At 55.9% G+C, this 19,383-nt stretch overlaps 1 protein-coding gene across 1 annotated transcript; it reads right to left on the bottom strand.

Annotated features, from left to right (window-relative positions):
• Window positions 1–4,030: 4,030 nt before the first annotated feature.
• On the bottom strand, window positions 4,031–7,527 carry LOC109760641 (uncharacterized). The gene is made up of 2 exons (XM_020319452.4): window positions 7,007–7,527; window positions 4,031–4,698 (listed from the first exon to the last, which is right to left on the bottom strand). The coding sequence occupies exons 1-2, from the start codon at window positions 7,449–7,451 to the stop codon at window positions 4,268–4,270; spliced, it is 876 nt and encodes a 291-aa protein (XP_020175041.1). The 5' UTR covers window positions 7,452–7,527; the 3' UTR covers window positions 4,031–4,267.
• Between the last annotated feature and the right edge of the window lie 11,856 nt (window positions 7,528–19,383).

Here is a 19,383-nt window from a genome sequence, read left to right on the forward strand (position 1 = left end):
AGAGGTTTCAATCATAAGTACATGTTATCAATGGATTTTGTTACATGTTAGCATAGGCCTCTCTCATATATAAACTGCAATATATGATTATTGTACCCAATTGCCTAGGGACAATTCTGCAGCTCGCGTCGCAGCTATTCCACACTCTCTATCTTTTACTTCTTTGTTCCTTTGAATTACATCAACTAACCATTATTTCCAAGTTATTTAGTTTCTTCAATACTATCCCTTTTATAATTTTAAGTAGTTTTATTTGTTGTTTATATGTAAAGCAAACAATTGGTGTACGTAGGGTTGTATATGTGGTTGACAGAACCTTAGAGAAATAGCTCCTCGTTGAGTTCGACACTCTTACTTATATATATATAAAAGGCTACAACAGATCCCCTACACTTGTGGTTTATTAGAGCCCCGGGGATCCCAAAGGACATCAAGTGTTGTTCTCAGGGTCATCCTCTCCTGACGTATGCCATCATGGGCTTCCCTTCCCCTTGAAGCATCCCATGTTGTGTCCATTACCTGGGATGCGACAAGACCATACATGATTCGCTCAGACATGGGACATGTCAGAGCCCATCCTACTAGAGGCATGGGATTTTCCTGACATGTTCTTCCTCCTGTCCTCGGAGGTGGGACAACCACAATAGGTGGCTTGTGCAGCCGAGGAAGCAAGTCATCGGGATCGAGCCCCAGAGGACCCTTTTTCACACAACTAGCCTGATCCTGTACTCGATGAACCCGAGGCCGCCTTCCTGAGGTGCTCCCGAGGGGACCCCATCTCCATCCCCACTGACACGGGTGCTTTGAGTGTTTAGGGAGGAGCTCTATTTCTAGGTGAGCTCGCAGCCATGGCGAGGATTGCTCGGGTTGCATCACTGAAGACATTGTCGTTGTTCCCGGAGGCAGTGGTGTCCACAAGAGTGCTTGGTAGACATTTCTAGGTGGCGCCGGTAGTTTGCCACGGTGGAGATTGTGGTGGCAGTTCTATCCCAATGCGTGCCCGAGGCGGCACTCATGGTATGACCGAGACAGTGAGTGAAAGAGGTGCGGGATGGTATGGGATGCGTCCACGAGTGCACAGTTGTGAAACAACACGGGAGTAGTGCCACGATGTGAGCAGTAGCGCAACAGAAAGTTTTTTCTACACTATTGTCGCTCTGGCATGTGTGGTCACCACCGCCAAAAATCGGCATAGACATGATTTCGAGCCTAGCGCCCGATGTTGGGACTGCAATTTCGTATGGTCTGTTCCCTAGGTGTTCTGTAGGATCCGGGAAGATTTCAGATGAAATGGCACTTCACTAACATGGTGGAAATCTGCTGCCGAGATTTGAAGAAAAAATTATGGATATCAAATGGAAATCTTTGGGGCTGAAACTAATAGGGTAGCTTTTGAATGAGGTGTAGAGACTACACAAAAAGTTTGGGGTCAAAACTCAAAGGTTAGATACCAAAAATAGTTTTTGTTAAGTTTCTGACAAAAACTTTATGGAATTTTGGAAGAAAAAAAATTTACTGGAGCATCTCATGTTTTAACTGAAGGGAATATGCCCTAGAGGCAATAATAAAGTTATTATTTATTTCCTTATATCATGATAAATGTTTATTATTCATGCTAGAATTGTATTAACCGGAAACTTGATACATGTGTGAATACATAGACAAATAGAGTGTCAGTAGTATGCCTCTACTTGACTAGCTCGTTGATCAAAGATGGTTATGTTTCCTAGCCATAGACATGAGTTGTCATTTGATTAACGGGATCACATCATTAGGAGAATGATGTGATTGACTTGACCCATTCCGTTAGCTTAGCACTCGATCGTTTAGTATGTTGCTATTGCTTTCTTCATGACTTATACATGTTCCTATGACTGTGAGATTATGCAACTCCCGTTTACCGGAGGAACACTTTGTGTGCTACCAAACATCACAACGTAACTGGGTGATTATAAAGGTGCTCTACAGGTGTCTCCGAAGGTACTTGTTGGGTTGGCGTATTTCGAGATTAGGATTTGTCACTCCGATTGTCGGAGAGGTATCTCTGGGCCCACTCAGTAATGCACATCACTATAAGCCTTGCAAGCATTGTAACTAATGAGTTAGTTGCGGGATGATGTATTACGGAACGAGTAAAGAGACTTTCCGGTAACGAGATTGAACTAGGTATAGAGATACCGACGATCGAATCTCGGGCAAGTAACATACCGATGACAATGCGAACAACGTATGTTGTTATGCGGTCTGACCGATAAAGATCTTCGTAGAATATGTGGGAGCCAATATGAGCATCCAGGTTACGCTATTGGTTATTGACCGGAGAGGTGTCTCGGTCATGTCTACATAAGTTCTCGAACCCGTAGGGTCCGCACGCTTAACGTTACGATGACGGTTATATTATGAGTTTATGTGTTTTGATGTACCGAAGGAGTTCGGAGTCCCGGATGAGATCGGGGACATGACGAGGAGTCTCGAAATGGCCGAGACGTAAAGATCGATATATTGGACGACTATATTCGAACTTCGGAAAGGTTCCGAGTGATTCGGGTATTTTTCGGAGTACCAGAGAGTTACGGGAATTCGTATTGGGCCTTAATGGGCCATACGGGAAAGGAGAGAAAGGCCCCAAAGGGTGACCGCACCCCTCCCCATGGACTAGTCCGAATTGGACTAGGGAGGGGGGGCGCCCCCTTCCTTCTTTCTCCTTCTCCCTTCCCTTTTCCTACTCCAACAAGGAAAGGAGGAGTCGTACTCCCGGTGGGAGTAGGACTCCCCCCTTGGCGCGCCCTCCTCCTAGGCCGGCCACCTCCCCCCTTGCTCCTTTATATACGGGAGCAAGGGGGCACCCCATAGACACACAATTGATCATTGATCTCTTAGCCGTGTGCGGTGCCCCCCTCCACCATATTACACCTCAATAATATCGTAGCGGTGCTTAGGCGAAGCCCTACGTCGGTAGAGCATCAACATTGTCACCACGCCGTCGTGCTGACGAAACTCTCCCTCAACACTCGGCTAGATCGGAGTTCGAGGGACGTCATCGAGCTGAACGTGTGCTGAACTCGGAGGTGCCGTGCGTTCGGTACTTGATTGGTCGGATCGTGAAGACGTACGACTACATCAACCGTGTTGTGTTAACGCTTCCGCTTTCGGTCTACGAGGGTACGTAGACAACACTCTCCCCTCTCGTTGCTATGCATCACCATGATCTTGCGTGTGCGTAGGGAATTTTTTGAAATTACTACGTTCCCCAACATTAACATATTTGGAATACACATGATCATAAGATACTACTGTAATTTTCTTGGCAGGAAATGTTTGTGTAAAAAGGTGACTCATCACAAAGGGGTCTAAAAGGGGGATTATTTTGAAAAATAAAAAAGAAATACTTACTCAACAATCTTGGGCTTGTAATTTTTATATTGGAAGAGAATATATAGTTAGAATAGTTTTGACAAGTTAAGCTCAAGCCCATTTTCCTTTTGAAAAAATGGGCTAACCATTTCCTTGAATTAATCCAGAGAAAAGAAATCCAAAGCTAATAAGGGTCAAATTTATGAAATTTGGTACTATGTGAGTAACAGCCTAAAACCTTAGGTGTGTCGGTCAAAATAGTAATGTGAGCTTTAGCATGACACTTATCTCGTCAACATTGTTTACACATGATACGCTTATGTGTGTTTCATGCTTTTTGACTTAAACAACTAATCGAACAATATACCTCTTTTTCTCACAAGAAAGGAAAATTCTATACACCTCCGAGTTTCTCTAAGGGGATGTTTAGAGTGGTTGTAGTTTGTGTGTACCCACATGCATTTTTATTTCAAGTGAGAACAAAACATCGGTAGACATTCAAAACTTACAATCATTTCAAACAGGCCTTTAAAAGAAGAAAAGGAAAATTATTTTCTTATGAAAAGGTGGTGGTACCTAAAATTTATTGAGAACATTGACAACTGTTTCACGCCCATGGTTAGATGAATGATACGATGAAACAAGCTAAAGCCAAAATAGAACATGCACCTTGCAATAAAAAAATTAACTTGACTAACTCAATGAAATTTAACAAGGTTTCCGATGCAGGCTTCAAGTTTATGAAGCAATACACATGTTACTCCTAATTACCTAAGTAAACCAACATTGCAAATAAATATCCCATGAAAGAAAACTGGTACATCTACTCAATGGCTTGTCCATGAGACTGACAAAGTACTTGTCGAGCATATCAGCAATCATGCATCACCTTCTGTGACCTTCACCAAAGAATTCATAGATCGACAACAATGTGTCTGTTGGGGGTCGTGGGGCTCTCCGTCTCACAAGAGATCGACCCGGACGTTGATGTCCTCGCGGAGCCAACGCTCCCGACGCGGCGGGTCTTCTTGCGATTTGCAAAGGTGGGGTACTGTGGGAACAAATTCAGAAGCACGGGGCGATGGGAGTAGGTGTCAGGCGCACCGTAGCTGCTGGTGGCTGGGGGCAACGACTGGAGCACAGAAATTTGTTGAGTGTTGGAGTTGTTCAAAGATGCTGCCTGGTAGTACATGGCAGCCTGCGCCTGTGCCTGTATATTGCCATGTGCCATCATCTCCGCACTTGGATACATTATCGGCGGCTGCATCTGTGAGTAGTAGGTTGCATTAGCCGCGGCCTGCGCTGCTGGCCCTGAAATGTAGCATGACTGCTGCATGTACATCGCTGCAAGAAAAACGAATATGGATCCAACAAAAAATATGTTAGTATAACCACAATTTTAGGGCATGTTTTGATTAAGGGTATCTTTTGTGTGTTTCCCGTATTTTGCTCAACATCGAGCAAAATATCTGGAAGTAGAAAGCACATAAACTTACATTGAATATCCAAACAGACGTCTCTTGATAATAAATAAAGTTGGTGTCGTTGAAACTCAAATAAACAAGAGCAATATAAATCGATCATGGTCATTTTAATCAAGTTGATAAATCAAAAATGGTACAAACACAAACTACTCGCTGCTGGATTGGCTGGCACGTGTCTTCCCACTGTCGGGCCCACAAGAATTTTTTTCATCTTCCTATAATATGGACGGAATTTCTCGCTAGGTCTGGACACGCTGGTGTAGGACGGTTATTTCCATCCATTCTGGGGCATGCGTGTATGCATGTACAGTGCAGAAAAGACTAAGAAAGCTACAGAAGGTAGCAGCAGCAGGATACATGGGAAATACCCTTTGGTTTGGGGTGTATATACACCTTATATGGAAAAATGATAATCAATAGAAAAGTCAAAAATGTTTGGAAGTTCTTTTTACAATAAATTTGACTTTCTTTTGGACTAGTATATAAATTTCACGAATATAAAACTAGCGTTGACTTCAGGGCAAAAAAACAAAATTTATTTGCTATTATAGGTCACTATTCACACTATTTTGACCGATTTTTTTGTCTTTTTTCTGAAAAGAAGACAACGAGCTTTTTTCTTTTTGTGGAATTTATTTTACCAGTACAATGGAAGGTCATGTTTATTTCAAAAATATTTTCAGAGTTTGTTGATTTTTTATTTATTATTATCTTTTCCATATAGGGTGTATACACACCCATGGAACAAAAGGTCCCCTCTCAGGATACATAGCCTTGCCCTGCAACGTTAAATCTTGTGACCATGACTGCGAGGGTTTCCCTGCTCCATTGACACTCTACGCAGCGACACTACATGGGCAAGATGAGAAGGAAAAGGATTCGCCTCAATTGACTCTTCAACGTTTGATCGTGCGGCACGCAACACTCTTCTGACCACACACACAGGTGTTTGCAATGTTGGTCGTGTTGCAGGCAGCCCGGCGCAATACGGGGCGTGTTGCGGACCGACTAGCCGAGTGCTACGCGTACTACAAATCAGCCACATACGCAACCTTATCTCCTCGAGGCATCGTCTTCTTCCTGACACATCCCCTTTTCCCCTAATTGAATTTTCTTCGGCAGGTCATGCCTGTCCAATTCCTCTCCAAGCAATTGTCGTACTGATGCTTCAAGGTTGTTGCCGTTGTTGCATGGCATCTCGTTGGAGCCATGCACCATCACTGCATTTTATGTGCAGGGGCGCTACACCAACACTGTCAGAGAAGACTATCGAACAATGCTGCGAGCGGCAGCCCCTGAAGCTGCGAAGGAGCGGCGGAGTCGTGGGTGTGACGACCGCAACAGACAACACTGTTGCAAGTTACGGCTGTGAGCAAGGCTGGGTATCGTGAGCCTCCGGGTTTTACAATATCGTCGGTGTTGTGGCCGCAACTTTGACGACAACGGTGACATTTTGCAGTGACGGCTTGCAGCACGGACGATGTTGCGGGGCGATGGCTACTGCTTAATCCAACATCTATCGAGGTACAGCTCTTACGGCCAGCTAGCTACCCGGCTGATCTTTGCAAAAGATCAGCCTGTTGACACATAGTGCTGGCAAAGACGATAATTGGCAGGTGCTAGTACCCAAAAAAAAGACTAACCCAAGGGCTAATCCTTGTTGACTTTTTTTTATAGGAGAAACTTCACGAGTACCCGCGTCAAAGCCGAGACTTGAACTTGGGTGGGCTGGCAGGTGCTAGTACAAGCGAAAATATGGAGCTACCTTGCATCCATGCGTGCACATCGTGAGCAAAAAGAATACAGCCAAGCAAGCAAAGCAACCTTGTGCATGCATGCATACGAACCAAACTACCATCATGTCACTTTCTGAAACGACGACTATAGATGAGTCAACATTCATGCGTGCTAGTAATTTGCCCAGATGGATGCCATCTCATCCAATCACATCGACCAGCTTTGACCAGCAGACACATGAAAGCCGAGTGGGTTGCAATGGAAAGTCATAGATGCATATCCCTTCCAGCTAAACCCCAAACATAAAGCTAGGCTAAGAAACGCACAGGCGCATTTGTAAGCTAATCAAGACGTACATGCCAATTGCCAAAAGCAGATTTAATTGAATGGCGTGTCGAAGGCGGAGATGGAGCGTTCATGTGCGGACGTACCTTCTCCATTGCATGCAGGAGTGTTCGGCGCCGGCGGCGCCTGCAGCTGGGCCGGGGAGAAGGGGTGGCCAGAGGGGCTGTGGAGCACGGGTAGCGGCTGGGGACGGCAGAACTGCCTGGCGAAGTAGTCGGATCGCTGCTGCTTCTCCCTCTGGCGTAGCCGGACCTGCTGGTTCTGGAACCAGTGGAAGACGCTCTTACCCTCGATGGGGCCGTGCTCCTGCAGCCTCGCGGTCACCTGATGTATCTTCTCGGCGGTGGGGGTGCGCATCCCCTGGCGGTACAGCCCCTCCAGCACGGCGAGCTGCTCCCTGGTCGGCACCCAGTGCGCGTTCACCAGCGCCGCCGAGTTGGGCGATGGCGTCAGGGAGAGCGGTGCCGGCGGACGGGGAGGGGAAAGGGACAGGCGGGTGGCGGCTTCGTCATGGTGGTCGACGCTCTCCATGGCTAGCTAGGAAGGATGTATATGGATCTTCTTTGGGCTTGGCTAGCCTTTGCGTTTGTGTGCGCTTGTAGTGGGGGCGGAGTGTTGGGGGTTTTAAAGGTGCTTGGAGGGTAAGGGTTTGGAGAGGAGAAGGGGCGTGGAGCGCGTGCACACAGGTGCCGAACGGCACCAGGCTGGCCGTGGCTGCCGCGCGGTCAAAAGGTGCCGAGGGGATGGCCGGAGAGGGGCTCCTATTGTCTTGACGTACATCAAGTGACTCTGGGCAGTGACAAGTGGGCCAGTTTGTTTGTGGGCCCATATGTCAGCCACTATAAAGTCAGCTAACATAAGTCAAAGAAGCACCCCAATGTGGCATGACTCGTGTGCCAGCTATGTGTGTCGCTCACCGTGCTTGTGTGATAACGATATTACCCCACATATAGTAACGTACAAGCTGGTATCATTACGGAAAATTAACTTTATACCAATTATAGAACAAAAAGGCGCATGGAGGGTAAGGGTTTGAAGGGGCGTGGAGTGCATGCACACAGGCGCCAAACGGCACCAGGCTGGCCGTGCTGCCGCGCGGTCAAAAGGTGCTGGGGATGGGCGGAGAGGGGCTCAAATTGTCTTACGTACATCAGGTGACTCTGGGCAGTGACAAGTGGGCCAGTATGCTTGTGGGCCCATATGTCAGTCACTATAAAGTGAGAATATAAGTTAAAGAAGCACCGCAATGTGGCGTGACTCGTGTGCCAGCTACGTGTCGTGCACCTCGTTTGTGTGATAATGATAAGACCACACATATAGTAACGTACAAAGTGGTATCATTACGAAAAATTAACTTTACACCAATTATAGCACATAAAAGGCGCATGGCCGGTTCTGCTCCCTTTCGATCTATTCGCTCATCTAGTGACTCGCACGGTCAAACGGTTTCCCTTTTTCTCCTCTAAAAGCGCAATCATGTAGGACAAATGTTTCCTATCACCTGTTGTCGTGGTGGGCGCACGGCAGATGCCAAGGGATGGCTAAAGAGAGGAGGAGGCTCGAGGGCGCTGGTGGGCTTCGGAGGCGAGGTTGGCATGAGCGGGCGCGGGACGCCGGACATACCCAGGTTCGGGGCTCTCCGGAGAGATAATACCCCTAGTCCTGTCGAGTGTAGTTGGATGATCGATAGTACAATGTTGCTCCTGCAGCTGTATGAAGGAGGAAGGAAGCTGGCCAAGGCTTGGGCTGCTCCTTCTCTCCGGTGTTGCTGTTATTTGTGGCTAGTCCTTCTGCTTCGCCCCCCCCCCCCCGAATGATCGTGAGCTCCCGGGGGTTTTATAGTCCAACCCCTCGGGGGTACAATGGTAATGTTATAAGTCGGTGGGTCCGTGTAGTCGGTGTCCGGGGTCCCGGGCTGGGCCCCGCTGAGGGCTTGTGGTTTGTCGGGTTCTCCTAGGTGCGGCCCCCGCAAGCCTTGGGGGACTAGGCGACGTCTTGTCGATCGTCAGGGCGTGGCCGAGTCGAGCATCGTACAGTGCTCTCCGTCAGGTTGCCGCTTGCTGTCGTCAGCAGTGAGGGTGGGGGCACTGTTGCCACGCCGACCCTGGTCAGCGGGTAGGTGAGGGGCACTGTTGCCACGTTCCTGCTGACCAGAGGCATTGGCGGGGCACTGTTGCCTTGGTCATCGTTGATTGAAGTCTTGTCCCCGTCATACGGCCTGGATGGGACGGGAGTTGACCCGCGGCTGGATTGCGTAGCACGCCATGGGTGGCGCTGGCTTGGTGAGGAGGCCTTGGCCGTGCCGGGTTTGGCTGTCTTGTGCCAGTTGTTGGAGCCGGCTCGACGTGTCTTGCCGGGTCGGCTAGTCTGGCCGGCTTGGGGGGCTTGGCCGGGTCGAGCGACCCGGCCAAGCGCGCGCCGGTATTGAGGGGCGGTGCCAGCCCCATTGTTTTTGAAGAGGATCCGGGTTCCGTTGCCTGCCCGGGGTCCATCCCCCCGACAGTAATCCCCGAAGCTGTGAAGGTCTGCCGTCTTCGGATGAGTGGGCCTTCGTAGTTTCCCCCTTAAGCAAGGTGGATTCTGCGAGCGCCAGGTCCGGCAACACCCACTGTGTGCCGGTTTTCTCGGAAACCGGATCGCGACATCTCGGTCGTGGCGGGGACCGAGAAGTCCGCCGAATCTTGGGGCAATCCCTCGGGCTTTGCGCGGGCGCCACGTGGTGCCCGGAAGCCGGAGGGGCCTGACAGGCCACGAGCATGACGGGACCGGGCGACGGGCTGGGGCCCGCCGCCGTGCGCCCTCGGCCCAAGCACGCGGATTTATTGCGGCGTCCGGGGGCCGGTTGCTCTTCCCCGGGCAGTTACTGCGCGTGTACGCGCGCACTTATTGCGGGGTAGTGGAACGGGCGCATGCAGACCATCCCGCTTCCCCACTTCCCCTCGTTCAAACCGAGGGTTATAAATCGGGGGGGGGGGGCAGGGGCGGCGGACATTATTCTCACTCGCGCCCTCCTGTCCCTTTGCTCTCGCTCCGCTCTTCGCAACAGACGCAATGCGGCGCCCGCTGCTCCGAGCAGAACTCCTTTGCCGTCCATCTTCCTTTTTCTTTCTTCGATCATGTCGCTGCCATCGGGCTCCTGGATGGGCTCGAACGTCACCTCCGAGGACATCACCCAACTCCGGGCGACGTGGCGCCTGCCGCGGGAGACGGACGTCGGCGTCCGTCTACCGCGCGGCGAGCAGAGGCCTCGGCCCGAGGGGCAGGAGCGCGTGGTGTTCCTCACGCACTTCGAGCGCGGGTTCGGGCTGCCGGCGAGCACCTTCTTCCGCGCCTTCCTGGAGTTCTTCGGGCTCCAGCTGCATCATATTGGCGCCGGCGCCATCGTCAAGCTCTCCGGCTTCGTCACCCTCTGCGAGGGGTACCTGGGGGTCGAGCCTACGATCGACCGCTGGGCACGCTTCTTCTCCTTGAAGCAGCAGGGCCCGTCGGCCTGGGAGTTCGCCGATTGCAGCGCCGCCGTCATCTCGAAGCGGTCGGGGGCGGATTTCCCCAAGATCCTGCTGGAGGACTCTGCCAAGAAGTGGCAGAACTCCTTCTTCTACGACCGCAACCTTGGAGCGGATCGCATCAATCTTCCGGCCTTCGCCATCGCACCGCCGCAGGCGAAGACGAACTGGGCTACTCGCCCAAGCGCCCGTCACAGGAGATCGTTAATCTCTGCGAGCGGGTGACCGTGATGAGGACGCAGGAGGGGCTCACCGGCACCGACCTCCTCGCCGCATTCATCATGTGCCGGGTCCTTCCGCTTCAGGGGCGCTCCTGCCTCATCGGCGAAATGGTCGGCCTTCAGGACCCCAACCGCATGGGGTCGACGCGGCTGTCCACGGAGCAGGTCGCGCGCGGCGTGAACGACATCTCCAAGGCCAACCTTGGGGAGGACTGGCGGTTCGACAAGGCGCCGTACAGCCAGTCGAACCCGGCGCCGCAGGTGAGTGTCTGGTCTTCTCAATTTGCTGCCGTGCACCTTCTCATTCATCCTGACGCAACGCGGAGGGTACTTCTGAACGCGATTCGGCATCCTTACGCCCGGGCTCCATCGTAGGTGGAGCCGGTGGCGCCAGAGGAGCCCGTGGCTCGTGGCGGGGAGGAGGAGGCCGAGTCCGACGCCGGCGCAGGGCGTCGCGCGGGTAAGTCTCGCGTTTTTCTTCATGTGTCTTGAATTGCTAACCGCGGCATGGAACGGCCGGTGCTGACGCCATTTGTTGGTGTAGTGGCGTTGGGCGGGGGAGGCGGCGACGTGGGCGGAGCCGGGTCCTCGCATGGGGCGGCGCCGAGCCGCCCGCATGGGAAAGGTTCCGAGTGATTCGGGTATTTTTTGGAGTACCGGAGAGTTACGGGAATACGTATTGGGCCTTACCGGGCCATACGGGAGAGGAGAGAAAGACCCCAAAGGGTGGCCGCACCCCTCCCCATGGGCTAGTCCGAATTGGACTAGGGAAGGGGGGCGCCCCCTTCCTTCTTTCTCCTTCCCCCTTCCCTTCTCCTACTCCCACAAGGAAAGGAGGAATCCTACTCCCGGTGGGAGTAGGACTCCCCCCTTTGGCGCGCCTCTTCCCTTGGCCGACTGCCTCCTCCTTGCTCCTTTATATACGGGGGCAGGGGGGCACCCCATAGACACAACAATTGATCCTTGAGATCTCTTAGCCGTGTGCGGTGCCCCCCTCCACCAAATTACACCTCGATAATACCGTTGCGGAGCTTAGGCGAAGCCCTGCGTCGGTGGAACATCATCATCGTCACCACGCCGTCGTGTTGACGAAACTCTCCCTCAACACTCGGCTGGATTGGAGTTCGAGGGACGTCATCGAGCTGAACGTGTGTAGAACTCGGAGGTGCCGTGCGTTCGGTACTTGATCGGTCGGATCGTGAAGACGTTCGACTATATCAACCGCGTTGTGATAACGCTTCCGCTATCGGTCTACGAGGGTACGTGGACAACACTCTCCCCTCTCGTTGCTATGCATCACCATGATCTTGCGTGTGCGTAGGAAATTTTTTGAAATTACTACGTTTCCCAACACTTGCCGACCAGGCCGAGGCGGAGGGACGGGCCGACTCGGACCTCGGCCTGGATCCGAATGATGCCGAAGCCTTGGCCTGGCGGGACAGGAACCGGGCCGAGGCGAAGCTAGAGGCGGCGTCGGTCCGGGCTTGGACCGACGCGGCGGCGGCATGGGCGCGACCCGGCGCGGAGCCGGTCTGGCGCGAGATGCCGGAGGGCACGGTGGTGGCGGCGACGGTCTTTGAGCCGTCGTCGGTGAGGGAGCGCGGCCGTGGAGGCCAGGCTGAGGTGGTGATCCCCGACTGGGGGGTCGTGGAGGTGGAGGATGACACCCCGCCGCAGGCCGACGTGGCCGAGCGAGCGGGGACTGACGGTGGTGGAGGCGGCGTCGTTTTGGAAGAGACGCTGCGGGCGGCGGCATCGGAGGCGCCGCCGGTTTTGGAGGAGGCACCGCGGGCGGCGGTGCCGGAGGTCACCCCGGCAGCTGGGCCAGAGACGGCGGCGCAGGGTGTCCCAGCGTCCGGTTCAGGGTCGGCGACGCAGGGCGTCCCCGGAGGAGGTGCTGGCCGCGTCGCGAGCGGCCAGCGAGGAGCACGCCTTGGTGCCCCGGTAGGGAGAGCACCGAGCTGCCGTGCCGCAGCCGGCGCGGAGCGAGGGCGCCGTTGTCTTCGGGCCTCAGACCCAGGAGGAGGCGGCGCTGGACGTCGTCAGTCGCCGCCAGCGATGCCGGACGGAACGGCTCGAGGCCTTCGCCCAGGCCGAGGTAGAGCGGACGCGTGATCTGGAGCGCGCCGTCCTGGTAAGTTTTCTTGCAATTTTCTTCTTTGTGGGGGCGCGCCAGCGCAACCACTGGGTGTAGCCCCCGAGGTTCGGGCCAACTACGTAGTAGTTGGGTCGAATCTTTAGAGGGTTGGCCTTGTTCTGATTTCTGCTTTCTTCAGCATCTCGACGCCTTCCGGGTCGGCGCCTACAATCGTCTCCTAGGAAAGCACCGGGAGCTCGTGGAGCGGCTTGCCGCCAAGGAGGAGGAGCTCCGCGTCGCCGCAGGTATCCTTGTGCTCTTTTCTAGTGGGGGCGCGCTAGCGCACCCACTGGGTGTAGCCCCCGAGATTCGGGCCAACTGTGTAACAGTTGGGCCAAATATGAAGTCTTGCTTTTTTTCTTCTGCTGAGTCCTTCTTTTTCGCAGCCGAGGTGCTGTCCTGGCGGGCTCGTCTGCTCCGGGCCGGTCATCACTATGACCGGCTTGTTGCCGACACCGGCCGTTTTGGCGTCGAGGCGGTGCAGGCGAGGGCGGAGGTGGCCGCGGCTCGGCGGTCTCTCGATGAGGCCAACCGGCTGCACGATCAGCTGGCGGGTCACAAGAGCCGCCTCGAGGCCGAGGTGGAGCTCCTTAAGGCGGAAGCCGCCAAGGTGGCAGAGGCGCAGCAGGCCCTGGTGGAGGCGGACCAGCAGCGCGGCCAGCTGGCCGATGACAAGGGCCGGCTCCGGGCCGAGGTGGATCGCCTGCGGGGGCAGGTCACCACGGCTGAGGGGGCCCGTCAGGACGAGGCCCGTCGGCGCGAGGCGGCCGAGAAGGCAGTCGAAGACAAGGACGCCGAGCTGAAGGCGGCCCTTGCCAAGGCGGCCGATCTAGAGAAGGCGCTCGAGGAGCGCGACCGCGCCATCGAGCGGGAGCGGCGTGGTATGTTGCTTGAGGCGCAGCACCTGGAAGAGTCCTTCTCCAGTAAGTGCTTTTTTCTTGTCGTTTGTCGGATCGGGACTCGGCCTTTCTTCCTTGTTGTTCTTCTTCTAACTCGCTTCTTCCTTTGCGGCAGGGGCCTTCCCAGAGATGAAGCGGCTGGCGGAGGAAGCCGTCCGCTATCAGCGTGACCCGACCGGCGTCGTTGGGTCCGGGACGGATCCGCGTGTGGCCTGGACCTTCCCGAGCTAAGGCCCGCCTACAGGTTCTGGGAACGCAGTTGGGGCGGCTGTCCCAGGCCGGCATCGCGATGACGGCGGCCCTATGGCCGGACTCCGTCCAACCGAGCAGCTTCTCGCGCCTAGCGCATTGGTTGGAGATGGGGCCGGACCGGCTTGGCAAGTGGCGCGTCTCCGCCGCTCGTGTCGGTGCTGAGATGGCGCTCCGTTTCGCGCTGTCCTGGCATCCAGACCTGCAGCTGGACGCGTTGATGGGCCAGTGGGCCGGTTCGGAGCAGCTCTTGCAGGAGCAAGCCGGCCGGATCGCCTCCCGGGCTAGCTACATCGCCGAGTTCGCCTTCCACGACGAGTTCCATCCGGAGCGGACGGAAGACGGGGGGGGTCGTGGACGGCGACGACTACGGCTTGCTCTTCCAAGATCCGGAGGGGAGCTCGAAGGAGACGGGCGTCTACCGCGACGCGGACGCTGAGGAGGGCACCGGCACCTAGCCGGACCAGAAGGCCGCGAGGGGAGAGCCGTCGATGTCGCAACGCGGCGCTGGAGATGCCTGAGACACTTTATGTCAAATTTGTTAAATAGCAGGTCCACGCACCCACTAGGGGTTTTAGGGTGTAATGAACTCGGGCCGTGGGCCTTTTCTTAAGTACTTGTGTAGATGTCGTGGGTGCTTTTGCTTTTTTGCCTTCCATTTCTTGGACCGATTTCATGTGCTTTTCCTTTCTCAAACCTCCCCCCCCCCCCCGCGAGTCAGACGGCCGAGGCTCCGGTCCGTGACAAGGGGTTTGGTTCTTTGAGAGGAGCGCGCAGCACTTGGGTCCCTCGAAACGTTGAGCGCGAGCGAAACACCCACTGGGCCGGCTGGCGGCAATCCGGCGAAGCCGGTTGGCGAGCAGCCGGTCGTGCGGCTGTTCATTTGATGAATGGCGGGCCGGGTTGATCGACCCGGCAACCTTTGGCTTAGTGTATGAAGTGTAAAGGAGCTTTGGCCCGTTGTGCTTGCCAGCCGACAGCCAAAGCTGGATCTGTGGCTTTAGGGCGAAGTGGGGGACCGCGGCATCCTAACTTTATCAGGAATCACTAAGTAAGGCGGCGGGGTGGCGACCGAGCCGGCCAGCCCCCGAGCCCCCGGGTCGAGCGAGTCGGACCGGTGGCCGGGTTCAGTGGTATAGTGATGCAAGAAAATAGGGACACAATAAATTGGTCGACAAAAGGCAGCCCCCGAGTCTCATTCGGGGACCCCATAGTTTCATGTGTTTACAACAGGCGATGATACATACGCTCCTATGGCTAACTGTAAAACGGGCGAAGGAGTTCCGCGTTCCACGGCCGGGTCGTTTCTTCACCGGCGGTGTCCTTATTACGCTTCCTTGACTTGCGTGCATCGATGAGGTAGTAGGCGTTGCGATCGCGCAAGGCCCTGCTCACGATGAATGGGCCCTCCCATAGAGGGGACAGCTTGTGCTGGCCTGCCTGCTCTTGGACGACTCGGAGGACGAGGTCGCCCTCACGGAACGCGAGGGGCTTGATTTTCTTGCTGTGGTAGTGCCTCAGGCCTTGCTGGTAGATGGCCGAGCAACTGAGCACCAGGAGGTGTGCTTCTTCGAGCAGGTCGACGCCATCTTCGCGGGCTTCTCTGGCTTCGGCTTTGGTGTACATCGCGACGCGCGGCGAGTCGAACTCGACGTCGGTCAGGATGACGGCTTCGGCACCGTAGACGAGGAAGAACGGGGTGAACCCGGTCGAGCGATTCGGCGTGGTGCGGAGACTCTAGAGAACGGCTGGCAACTCGTCAAGCCAGCTGCCGGGTGAGCAGATGAGCGGCTCGACGAGTCGCGGCTTGACGCCAGACAGGATGAGTCCATTGGCCCGCTCGACCTGCCTGTTGGATTGCGGATGCGCAACGGATGCTATGTCGAGGCGGATGCCGGAGACGGAGCAGTATTGCTCGAGCGCGCCCTTGGCGACGTTGGTGCCGTTGTCGGCGATGATGCTGTTCGGCATGCCGTAGCGCACCGCTATGTCCTTGATGAACCGGATGGCTGTTGGCCCATCCAGTTTCTTGATTGGTCTTGCCTCGATCCACTTGGTGAATTTGTCCACTTCCACCAGCAAGTGCGTCATGCCGCCTCGGGCGGTTTTGAAGGGTCCCACCATGTCGAGTCCCCAGACCGTGAAGGGCCAGGCGATCGGTATGGTGCGGAGTGCTGACGTCGGCTGGTGGCTGCGTTTGCTAAAGCGCTGGCATCCCTCACACTTGAGGACGAGCGACTCGGCGTCTTGGAGGGCCGTGGGCCAGTAGAAACCATGGCGGAACACCTTGGCCACCAGGGATCATGATGCAGCGTGGTGCCCACACTCGCCCTGATGTATGTCGAGGAGGATGTCGATGCCCCGCTCCTGCTCGACGCAGCACTGGAACACGCCAGTGGAGCCGTGCTTGACGAGCTCGTTGTTGATGATGCTGCAGGCGGACGCCCGGCGCTGCACTTGCCGAGCTTCGGTCTCGTCCATGGGGAGAACCCCGTTCTCCAAAAATTCTGATATTGAGACGGCCCAAGATGGAGCCGTAACCACGGCGAAGACGGCCACCAGGGTGGGTTCCGAGTCGGCAGCCCCCGAGCCGGGTTGAGCAGCCCCTGGGTCGGGGATGGCGGCGGCCGGGTCCGGGACAATGTTGGCCGGGTCGAGCTGAGCAGCCCCCGGGCCGGGTTCAGCAGTCCCCGGGCCGGGTTGAGGTGTGGCCGGGTCGTCTGGAACGTGGATGGACTCGGAGCCCGGTGATGGCTTGACGGACGGCTTGCGTAGGTGCTCGAGGGAGACGTCGGACGGGAATGCTTGTCGTGACGAGGCGATCTTGGCGAGCGTGTCGGCTGCTTCGTTCTCCGCGCGCGGGACGTGGAGGAACTCGTAGCCCTCGAAGGACCCGGACAGCTTCTGGACGAGGAAGCGGTAGCTTGCCATGTTGGAGTCACGGGCGTCCCATTCGCCGGAGCATTGCTGCACCACCAGGTCCGAGTCGCCGTAGCACAGGATGCGCCGGATTCCGAGTTCCTTGGCCAGCCGGAGGCCGTGCACAAGGGCTTCGTACTCGGCGATGTTGTTGGAGGCGGCGAAGTGGATTTGGAGCGCGTAGCGGAGCCGGTCGCCCTTCGGGGACGACAGTACGATGCCGGCCCCCAAGCCGAGTCGCATCTTGGACCCGTTGAAGTGCATGCGCCAATGCGTCGAGTCGGGAGGCGGCGGCAAGTACTGGGTTTCGGTCCAGTCGACGAGGAAGTCAGCCAGGGCTTGAGACTTGATCGCGGTGCGGGGCTCGTAGAGGATGGTGTGGCCGGCTAGCTGGATCGCCTATTTGGCGACCCGGCCAGAGGCATCCCGGCACCCGATGATTTCTCTGATAGGCGCCGTGCTGACCACGGTGATGACGTGCTCTTGGAAATACTGCTTCAGCTTCTTGGTGGTGAAGTACACGCCGTAACACATCTTCTGGTAGTGCGGGTAGTTCTGCTTGGAGATGGAGAGCACCTCGCTCAGGTAGTAGACTGGGCGCTGGACGGCTTGGATCTTGCCCTTCTCTGGTCGCTCGACCACCAGCACCGTGCTGACCGCCCGCGAGGTTGCGGCTATGTAGAGCAACAGCGGCTCCTTGTCGGTCGGCGCGGCCAGGACCGGCATGGTGGAGAGCATGCGCTTGAGGTCTTGGAAGGCCTCGTCTGCCTTGCCGTTCCATTCGAACGGGCTCGTCTTCTTCATCAGTTGATACAGGGGTAGCGCCCTCTCGCCCAGCTGGCTTAGAAACCGGCTGACCGAGGCCAAGCATCCGGTGAACTTCTGGACATCGCGCAGCCGAGCCGGCTTGCGCATGCGCTCGATGGCTTTGATCTTCTCCGGGTTCGCTCAATGCCGCGTTCCGAGACGAGGAAGCCGAGTAGCTTTCCGGCCGGGACGCCAAAGACGCATTTTTCCGGGTTAAGCTTGACCTTGTATTCGCGGAGGTTGGCGAAGGTTTCCTTCAAATCGTCGAGGAGCGTGAGGTGCTGCTTGGTCTTCACCACGATGTCGTCTACGTATACGTGGATATTGCGGCCGAGTTGCGGCAGCAGGCATTTCTGCATGCAGCGCTGGAAGGTGGCGCCGACGTTCTTCAAGCCGAACGACATGGTGATGTAGCAATACGCCCCAAAGGGCGTGATGAAGGACGTCTTCAGGGCGTCGGCCGGGTCCAGCTTGATCTGGTGGTAGCCGGAGTAAGCGTCCAGGAAAGACAGGAGCTCACACCCGGCGGTCGAGTCGATGACTTGGTCGATCCGCGGGAGGGCGAACGGATCCTTGGGACAGGCCTTATTGAGGCTGGTGTAGTCGATACACATGCGCCAGGTCTTGTTCGTCTTCAGGACGAGGACTGGGTTGCCCAGCCACTCGGGGTGAAATACTTCCATTATGAAGCCGGCCGCCAAAAGCTTGGCGACCTCTTCACCAATGGTTCTTCTCTTCTCTTCGGAATATCGTCGTAGGGGTTGACGGACAGGCTTGGCATCCTTGCGGACGTGAAGTTTGTGCTCGGCGTACTTCCTCAGGATACCCGGCATGTCCTTGGGGGTCAATGCGAAGATATCCTGATTCTCACGGAGGAAGTCGACGAGCTCGCCTAGCTATTTGCTGTCGAGGCGAGCGCCTACGACAACGTACTTGCTGTAGCTGGGGTCTTCTAGGTTGAACTTCACTTTCTTGGTCTCCTTGGAGGGCTTGAAGGCCTCGCCTGCCAGGGCGACGATCCGGTCGAACTGGCGCCGCTCCTCGGCAATGACCAGCGACTCGGCCAACTTGGCGCCGTCTCGGGCGCACTCCAGGGACTTGCGGTAATCGCCGGCGACGGTGATGAGGCCCTTGGGACCCAGCATCGTCATCTTCAGGTACGCGTAGTGGGGAACCGCCATGAACTTGGCGAGCGCGGGCCGGCCCAGCAACGCGTGATACGCGCTGGACAGGTCCACCACCTCGAACCAGACCGGTTCGCGGCGGAAGTGGCCGCTATCACCGAACAGGACATCTAGCCGGACCCGGCCAATGGGGGAGCAGGAGAGGCCGGGTACGATGCCGTGGAAGATCGTTCGGGTTGGCTCCAGGTCCTCGGCCTTGAGGCCGATCTTGGTCATTGTGTCGCAGTAGAGGATGTTGATGCTGCTGCCGCCGTCGATGAGGACTCGGGAGAACTTGCATGTGCGCCGCGCGACGATGGTGGGGTTGAGGACGAGGGCGTAACCACCCGGACTCGGCATGACTGCCGGGTGATCCTCCCGGGTACAGGTGATCGGGCGATCCGACCAGTGCATGAACTCCGGTTTGGCCGGGACGACGGTGTTCACCTCCTGCCGAAGGAGGCGCTCGTTGCGCTTGTCGTCGCCGAGGCTGGTGAAGACGACGTAGGTCGCGCTCTGGTCCGGGTAGGCATCGTCGCACATCGCGCCGCCAGCTAGAGGC

The sequence above is a fragment of the Aegilops tauschii genome, chromosome 3 (genome assembly GCF_002575655.3).
Source record: "Aegilops tauschii subsp. strangulata cultivar AL8/78 chromosome 3, Aet v6.0, whole genome shotgun sequence".
Taxonomy (NCBI): domain Eukaryota; kingdom Viridiplantae; phylum Streptophyta; class Magnoliopsida; order Poales; family Poaceae; genus Aegilops; species Aegilops tauschii.

Coding starts and splice junctions, on each gene's coding strand:
- LOC109760641 (XM_020319452.4), bottom strand. CDS start 7,451: ATGGAGAGCGTCGACCACCATGACGAAGCCGCCACCCGCCTGTCCCTT. Junction 4,699..7,006: donor TCCTGCATGCAATGGAGAAG/GTACGTCCGCAC, acceptor TTTTTCTTGCAG/CGATGTACATGCAGCAGTCA.